At 38.0% G+C, this 9,137-nt stretch overlaps 1 protein-coding gene across 2 annotated transcripts; it reads right to left on the bottom strand.

Annotated features, from left to right (window-relative positions):
- Positions 1-745: 745 nt before the first annotated feature.
- LOC133421844 (desumoylating isopeptidase 1-like) lies at positions 746-8,842 on the bottom strand. 2 transcript variants are annotated; one of them, XM_061711627.1, is made up of 8 exons: positions 8,658-8,842; positions 8,404-8,425; positions 7,833-7,902; positions 6,961-7,070; positions 5,657-5,779; positions 4,128-4,186; positions 3,209-3,268; positions 746-2,579 (listed from the first exon to the last, which is right to left on the bottom strand). In XM_061711627.1, the coding sequence occupies exons 1-8, from the start codon at positions 8,746-8,748 to the stop codon at positions 2,410-2,412; spliced, it is 705 nt and encodes a 234-aa protein (XP_061567611.1). In that variant the 5' UTR covers positions 8,749-8,842; the 3' UTR covers positions 746-2,409. The 2 variants fall into 2 exon arrangements, with proteins under 2 accessions (XP_061567611.1, XP_061567613.1); XM_061711629.1 differs by lacking the exon at positions 3,209-3,268.
- Between the last annotated feature and the right edge of the window lie 295 nt (positions 8,843-9,137).

Below are 9,137 nucleotides of genomic sequence, written 5' to 3'. Positions count from 1 at the left end.
GATTCATTACAAATAAACTGAAATATTGCTGATCATGGCTGATCAGTTTAAGAAAACTCAAATATCCTATCTCAAAAAATTATAATATTCTGGGAATCTTAATCTTAAACTGTAAACCATAATCAGCAATATTAAAATAATAAAAGGCTTGTAATATTTCAGTTGATTTGTAATGAATCCAGAATGTATGACATTTTTGTTTTTTTAAATTGCATTACAGAAAATAAAGAACTTTATCACAATATTCTAATTTTCTGAGACAGTCCAGTAAATATGTTGAAATTTCAGTTAAAAAAAAGGAAGGAAGCCAGGATACCAAGGCTGGTTCTGTCACAATGCGCCTCCACAACTTAACAGGTAACCAAACAGGTCTTATAACGAAATAAAGAAAAGTTGGAACCAAAAGTGTATGTTCTCCAGGGATTTTTAGATTAGATTTACCACAATCCCGCAATCAATTTTGTAAAATTATCATACAGTATACACAACACAGCCTGTAACGTTTCAGAGCTTTTTTCAAGCGACTGCCCCTACTCTTGTTTTTATCTTTCGAAGCCAAGTGTTATGCTTAGAAATCACATTAGAATTGCTTACCCTACCTTTAAAAACAAAAATAAGTTTACTCATTAATAATTAACCCAATACGCTTTGTGCTTGAATGAAATTTAAATTTTGGTTTTTGGCCATATACCAAAAAAAAACTAAACAACCTTATATTTGACAGGTTAGAAACAACATCACACAGTTGAATTTGCAGTCAGTGGTTTTAATGTATAATTAGATTTACAATGACAACAATTAAACCATACAGAGAATCTGGATAAATATATCTAAGATACTTATATTACGTAAATTTTAAATAAATATCCATAAATATCTGCTATGATTTGCAATTTTTAATTACCGCTAGTAGCAAGCAACAACACGCATTAAATCTACAAAAGACGACTTGTGCAGAAATACATTTCAGTGGTCGGGTTAGCGTGTCGGTCGGGTAGGAGAAGGCAAGATCGCAGGATTCAGATTCTCCTGAGCTTTCTATCATCTTGAGAGGAACAAAATGAAAAATTAAAAGGAAAAAGTTTTGAAAAACTTGCAAATGAAATGATCTTGTCCAGGTGCACTAAGTCTTGGCAATTACTTAATTGTAAAATAAAAGAATATGCACAGTTTATTTATTGCACGATGACAATTCCAATCTAATGCTGGTTTAATCAGTCTTAGTGAATCGTTTTCCCCCTATTTCTTAGCAGAAAAAAAAACTTGGGAGGTTTAATGATATGATTTTTTTGTCAGATAAAACCTAGAAAATGTGATCTGGTGCATGAGCGAAGCTGAAAGTGGGCAGATTTGTCCCCTCGTGGATGCGTAAGTGCTGTGAATAATGCACTGAGACTACAGGCTTACTGTATATTGTTACATGTAGAGCAGTTTAAGCTGCACATTTTAGTGTGCAAATGTGGCACCATATGTTTTATGAGTATTGTTGAAAGCTCCTTAATACCTTTTGATCCCGTTTATTTGCTTCCGGGCCCCTCGTACATCATCATTATGCAGATTACGTGTAAAGTCAGCACATGTGCTGCATGACAACCATGTGTTGTACAGAGTAGCAACGCAGAGGGAGATGAAGGCACAGACGGGTGGTGTGTTTCAAACACACCGGTAGCTGTTAAAGGACTCGAGCAGGTCATGTACGGCCACATTTACCTAAAAGGAAATCTGTGCATGTCTGAAACACGTGGAGACTTAGAAATAACTCCAAATAAGAAGATGGACAGCACAGGTCAAGAGGCACCTACAGTCATATGCAAAAGTTAGAACCCCCCCCTGTTTTAATCCTTTTTCAAGCACAAACATAATTATACTCACGTGAGGGGAGGGATATGTTAGATACCTATTTACTGCACTTAGAGGAGTAAGCTGCAACTACATCATCTGCCGCTCAATTTTTGAAAAGCAGAGGTTTGAACAGTTTAGTGGTCTGCAGCATTCACGTGCGTTTTAACAAAATGCCTAAAGGGAAAAACATAAGCAACAGTCTTAGATTAGCATTTTTTTCATTTTTCTTTGCTGCACATCAATCCAAACAACTGTTTGATGGTGAAATGTATTCAAGAAAGTTGCCAATCTTCCTAGAAGTGGACGACTCAACTATTCCATTTACCTGTGTGAAAAATACAAAAGTTAAAAAAAATCTTTTTTAAATTTCAAAAGAGCGTCATCTCATACCCTACAAGCCTCACTGAGAACAATTAAAAGCATACTGAACTAATATGGTTTGTGCAGACGGGTTGCAAGGAAAAAGGCTCTTCTATCAAATAAAAAAAAAAAAGAGCACGATGACGGACGTTTGCAAAACGGCATCTGAAACGACCACAAGACATCTGTAAACAATGTTGTTTGGCTCTAACGCCCAGTAGCATGTTGGGAAAAATGACCAAATACAGCGAAGGTGGTGGAGGGAGGATCATTTGGGTACCTTGATAGCACTGAGTCAAGTATCTGTACCCGAGTATCACATATGGCAAATGGGATGCCATCTGACCAACATCTTAAGATTGGTCCAAATTGGGTGCCTGCAGCAAGACAATGATAGGAAGCACACAAGGAAATCCACATCAGAATGGATGAAAAAAGGTTCAGGATTAACAAAAAACAGTCTTAACTGAAATGATGTTAAAAGTTAAAGAGATGTGTATATAAGACAAGTGAGAGGCAGTTAAAGCCATGTTGGAAATTTACTTTAAGACATCGTTGCTTAAAGTAGATCTACAAACTGCTGAATCCTGGAGGTACTTTTTATTGATTTTTTTTTCCCCCTGGAGTTAATTTTTTTTTCTTCAATAGCTTGGTGAAAAAAGTTATATGTTGTTTATGTGAGGTTTGACTACTAAAACCTTCTACGATCAGATGATTTGATATATTTTTAGAAAACAACATATAGGATTTAAAACGGTATTTGGCTCTAACTTTTGCATATGACTGTATGACAGTTTTTGTCGAAACTAGAGGACTGGTACAGTTCACTTTATGTCCAAAAATATTGATAAAACAAAAACAAAAAAAAGAAGAAAAAATAAGTAAACACACGGTCTCTGATAAAATCCATTAAAAATAGCTTGTGTGTTGAAAACTTAAACAATGTAGAAAGTTATTGAACATCGCTGCCAGAGTCTCATCCTGCCTTTGTTTCTTTTCTAATCACCTGTATCAAATGGGTTTGCGTGCAGAACATAGAGTGAACTGGTCCCGTCCCGCTCCAGAGCTGCACACCCTCAAGAGAAAGTTTCATGAAAGCTCAAAATGATATAACATAAGGAGGTGACCAGAACTCAGCTGATTTAAACACAAAGAGTTGAGACAAATATGACGGGTACAAAAAAAAATAAAAGTAGAAAATAAATAAGAAGCTATCAAACAGGAAAAGACAACATAAAAAGGTGCAAAATGCAAATATGATTAACATTTAAAAAAAACGCCAATGATTCACCTGTCCTCTTTTTGCTTTTCATCAGCCTTCATCCATTAAAAATGAAAATACCAAACATTTCTCTGCCAAAGTTTGCTCTCAGATGAAATCCACTATAGTCGGTCGCAGATAAGGCTACGCAACTATAAATGATTAATTCGTAACACCTCAGGAAAAATGTCAGTGACGAACAAAGTACTTCAAATATTTAACTGCTGATCCTGTTGCCGAAACGTGAGAACAAAAAGTTTCAACTCTTTATTCAAATAATTCAGCGTCTTGTGCTTCAATACAAAAGTTATATTTGTTCTCAGCTTGATGCACTGATGTGCACGGACCTTGATGGCTTAATTACAGCCACATACACCGCTTTTGTATACTATGCACACTTGGCTTGGTCAAGAATACTGTTTTGTTTAACTTTTGAAAAGGTTACCTAACAGATCCTGTACACGGGCACTGGTTTCCAATCACAGGTAGCAGTCATTCATTTAGAATCGGTTGTTCATTTGACGTATTTGGGGAAAAAAAGAGAAACGAAGATAAGAGCTGGAGATATAACAGAATAACTGGCACCGACTACAGTGGGCGTGACCTGGAGAGAACTCTGCTGCTTGCTGGCGTTAGATGCTCCTCCCCCCGTTGATGACGTTACCTCCTGGAGGAGCGATGTGAATCGAGTCCAGAATGGGCCGCAGCATCTGGCCGAACGGCCTGGAGACAAAACAGACAAAACTTTGCCATTGATTTTTATGACTTTTTTACGTTTTAGTAATGATACTGCTGCTTTTTTTTAATTTTCTTGCCTTGAATGTTGTAGCACTTTGAGATTCATTGCATGTAAAGTGCATTATAAATTAAATTCATTATCATTATTATAAAACAAAGAGGTTGAATATGACATTCCAAGCAGGGTCAGAGCACAAAGATGGCGCTTTTCTTACACCTAAATAAAAGGATCAACAAGAATAAAATGCAGTTTGTGTTTGCTTTAGTCCATTAATATAAAACATTTAAAGGACACTTATTATGAAAAGAAGAAGTTATTATGTATATAGTAACATAAACTATATTTGGGCATCTGGAGTTACCACATCTGCAACACAACCCATCTCTTTGTTCGAACCTGTGCAGGTCTGCTGATGTAATTCACAGATTTGTAGGGTTCTGCGACATCATAGGACCAAACCAGCTTCCAGCATCCAGCATTACATTATACAACAGATTCTGAACCACAAATGTGAGCAATATAAAGCTGTAACACCAACACTCACTCTATAGTAGGGTGGAGTCCGGCGTATAACCCCGCCCGCTAAAACCAGCCGCTGTTAACAAGGCTGTAAAAATATGGTTTAAAGGGCTCTTTTGCACTGTATCCCTGTGTTACCTTGAACTAGACGTGTCAGAGATTTCATTAAGAGCTCAGGAAATTGTTTCAATTCAAAAAAAAGATCATGATATGTCTCTTTTAATAGTATCTTAAAATAATGCAAGGTGTCTTTACTATGTTCACTGTACCAATCTAACACGATTAAAGCTTTTCAATTCCATCCAGCTTATTTGTATGTAACCAGTTCATTACAAAAGCCATCTCAGGGCACTTTAAAGGGAAATAAGACCTTCAGTCTTTTACAGCGGCGAACCCCTCCACTTCTGAAGGACTCAGTTTATCTGGGTCGCTCTTTTTATAGCCAGTTTATGACTGAGCTGTGGCAAAAATATCCTTTTTAGTTGTGAAATGCTGCAAAACAAAAAACGTTTTGGCTTTTTACCATCCTGTCTCCAATCCACTTCTTTATTTTCCATCATAAACAAATGATGTAAGTACTTTCTCCAAAATGATCCGTAAAATGTGGTTTTTAGCTGCAGGCAGCCTAATCTCTAGATCAATGCGAGCAGGAAGTCACACTGAATTTGTGGTAAAACTTGTGTCTCTGCTGTGACCGGCCTTGTGACTAACAGAAATCAAAGAGACACTTTAAATCAGGCCAACAACAAGTTCAAATATAGCACAGAAACGTCAAACTTCTATGAGACTTCTGTCTTGTTCCAGAAGCTCAGTTGTCACATTTGTGCATCCCATTTAAAGACTGTGTAGCAACATGATGAAATAAACAATAAAACCTAAGTAATGTTTGCAACTGGCTCAACTGCAGTGACGGTTAAGCAGAGTTTCAGACTCACGTTGAGAGGACTTCTGACGGAAGGTCGGTGATGTAGGAGGGGATCTGCCTCCCTGTCAGGAACTGAGCCACCTCGTTGGTGAACGTGTTGCAGTTGTGCTCAAACAGACGATACCTGTCACCTCTGAACAAAGAAACAACAAGGAGGAGATGTACCATGCCCATCTGTGCGCTAAACAGATGAAGAACCTATCAATCAAACTTCAAAACTGCATCAGATTGTATCACCTTTCATAAAAGCTGTTTGTCCTGTCAGCACATGTCATCTTTGGAACAATCAGTATGTTTACATACACTGACAGAAAGTTGAATTGTTGCCTTAATCCGACTGATATCGAATTTTTAAAAGCCATGTATACACCTTAGTCAGGCTGAACTGAAGCTCTTGAGATCGAGCTAGTAGTGCCGGATAATGGTCCTAATTCCAGTTATTTAGGCATGTATACGCAACCCAGCCGAGCTACTGACTCCCCCTTCCAGAAGTGACGATACCGCAAAGGCCAGAATATCAACACAGTAGGAGAAGAAGACGACGAACAACAAAGAAAGAACCGGAAGAGCACCAACTCAAAAGTGCGTGAGGCGCCACCTAGCATCACAGAGTCGAGCGCACCTCACTCAATAACTGATTTGTCTTCTAGCGCAGTGGTCCTCAACATTTTTTCCGTGATGTAGCCCCTGTGAAATATTTTTTCAGCCAAGTACCCCCTAACCAGCGCAAAGCACTTTTGGTTGTAAAAAAAAGACCTAAAACAGAGCACTGTGCCATCAGTAACTGATTTACTAAACATAAAAATATTGCTGCTATGCTTCAACCACGACTCCATCGTTGGTCCAAGTGATTGACAGGTGAAGCCAGGTGATTGACAGGTTAGGTGGAACCATCCTGATGTGGGGGAGACTCTGCAGTTTTAGGATAATAAGTTGAATAGCCTACTCCTGAAGATAAAATTCATTTTATGAATTTAGACTTATATTTTCCTCAATTATTTATGAAATAATTATTTTAAAAGGATTTTTGCATGGATGCTGCTTTTTAAATATATGTATATTTTAAAATCTCACATACCCCCTGGAGTGTCTTCACGTACCCCCAGGGGTACGCGTATCCCCATTTGAGAACCACTGTTCTAGCGCATGTAAACTTGGATTTCTCCAACCTCCAATTTAATCCTTAGCTAGATTGTTGCAAATAGCTTGATTTAGATGTGCATGTAACCACACTGACTGCAACTGAATTAAACAATCAAGTATTTGTTTTCCTTGAAATGTAAAAAAAAAAAAAAAAAAAGGGAGGAGAAGTACCTGTATGTGCTTTCTCCAAGAGAGGACAGGTACTCCATGAAGATTTCTTCAGTCACTTCGGTCTCACCGAGATTCACCACTGTGTCTGGAGGACCCAGCATAGTCCCACCCTGATAAACAACCACACAGAAATGTCCCTCAGAGCAAACATTTTATTTACATGACAGACACAGAAAATAGTGTGTTACTCAGTGTTTCTTTGGGGCAATATTAAAACTTGGTTATGAGTTAAATTCATTCATAAAACCACTAAAAACAAGAACAATATCAACACCCACTGATGCTAAAAATGTTTGTCGCTCAATATAATATACCGGTATGTCTGTTTCACTTGTATGATGGGTTTTGGAGGCAAAGGTAAGGGCCCACCCACAACAAACACTATCTGCCATCTTTCACATAAAATAGTTCCTGCTTAACCCCCCTCCTTTATCATGATGTGTCAAGGTGTGGGTGAGTAGGACTCAGATGCAGGAGACGGAGGCGGCAGGAGTTCCACAAAAACAAGGTATATTAAACAAAAGGCGCTGTTGAGCAGGAAAAACCAAGAAACATAACGAAAGCCAAAAACTGGAAAAAAAAACAAACAAACAGAACCAACTATGACGAGAAACCTGAGGAGTAGAATAGTATAGATCTGAATAGTGACCAAGGCAAAGACAAGACAAGATATACACAGAGGCCTTGGCGAGACACAGGGGCAAACCATCAGGGCAGATGGGAACAAGGGGAGTCAAGACGAAACTAAAACACAATAAGAATGGTTTTCAAAATAAAACAGAAACCTAAATACAAAAACCGTGACAAAAACCCCAAACTGCGACATGATGCATATGAAAAAGGAAGGACTCTTGATACAGCAGGTTTCTTACAGGTGAACAGCTGGAGATCCCCTCCCCTCCGAAGAAGAACTCGTCTCCATATGCCACTATAGCCGTGTGCCTGGAAGAAAAGCAGCGCAGTAAATCCAGGTCAAAACACTGTCAAACACGATTATCTGAAACAACAACAACGCATTTTCTTTGCAAAACTGAGAACCATGGAGATCATGAAAAGAACATACAATGAGCATAGTTGTGATGCATTTAAGCATTAACCTCATAAATACTCCAATTAACCCTGATACAAACAGTTTTCAATTTCCAATTAATGAAAGTTATGCATTGCTGAACATCTTGGATTCATTGCATTTGCAATGTATGCATTGCAATGCGAATGTTATCCGTTATCTGTTCTGAAACCAGAACGGCACTGTCCTCCTCAGATAAGCTTATGTAATCATATAGCGTAAAAAAACAACACAGATACACACACACAGCACGTAAATAATAACATGAATTGCTGTGTACTTGTATAAACACAGCGTAAAGCGCTGCCCAGAAAGCAGATGAGGTTAAAAGTCGCTCAGAATTTGCTTGTAACGATACAGAAAATGAAACTTACCAAATCCCATCCAGCTGTTTACCTGCAACAGAAAACACAACAAATAGTAAGAATATGAGGCAGATACTCAGAAATATAAGCTGTTCAAAACCAGATGTGTATTTTTGACCAATTCAAACACTTCCCTTACATATACGAACACCCACCAGATAGGTTTTAGTGGAATAATGTAAATATATAACGCATATTATTATCGCCAGTATTCTGTCGCCAAGGCCGAGATGCATCGGATTCTTCGTCTCCGGGCAACTTACCTAACATGATAGGACTGAGGCTGCGAGCCATTCCTCTTGATAGATCATAAATATACAGTTGTACGTTGTATTGCGTAGTATTTTTATCCATAATTTAAAATAAAGCTCTATTCTCTGTGAACTAACTAGACCACGGAGCTTTAAACGGCACAGGTCGAGGGGAGGCGCTGCAGAGCGGAGTGACGTCATCACGTCGAGATTACTTCCGTTTAATTGCTTTCAAAGTAAAGCTTATTTCGCCGAGAAGTGTGTCAACAAACTTAAGCTGTTTTATTATGTACCTGTAATTTGAAAACTTGATTTCAATTTCCTGAATTTAGTCCAGAGTCTCTGAATGACTTGACACAACTTGATAAACAGTTCATCATGGTTGTTTTTTTATTGAATGAGAATTTCTTACAAAATATAAAAACACTTACAGCGTGGACGTATAAAAAACAACAATTATTTTGTCTCTAAACGTCCTTCTGCTTCACACTG

The sequence above is a fragment of the Cololabis saira genome, chromosome 21 (genome assembly GCF_033807715.1).
Source record: "Cololabis saira isolate AMF1-May2022 chromosome 21, fColSai1.1, whole genome shotgun sequence".
Lineage (NCBI taxonomy): Eukaryota > Metazoa > Chordata > Actinopteri > Beloniformes > Belonidae > Cololabis > Cololabis saira.
The sequence above is the reverse complement of the archived record's forward strand: the minus strand, read 5'-3'. Positions and strand labels throughout refer to the sequence as shown.

Excerpts from the sequence above, each read along its gene's own strand:
- LOC133421844 (XM_061711627.1), bottom strand. The coding sequence starts at position 8,748 with ATGGATAAAAATACTACGCAATACAACGTACAACTGTATATTTATGAT. Across the intron at positions 7,903-8,403 it reads AAACAGCTGGATGGGATTTG|GCACACGGCTATAGTGGCAT; the intron begins GTAAGTTTCATT and ends CTTTTCTTCCAG. Across the intron at positions 3,269-4,127 it reads TCACATCGCTCCTCCAGGAG|CTCTGGAGCGGGACGGGACC; the intron begins GTAACGTCATCA and ends GAGGGTGTGCAG.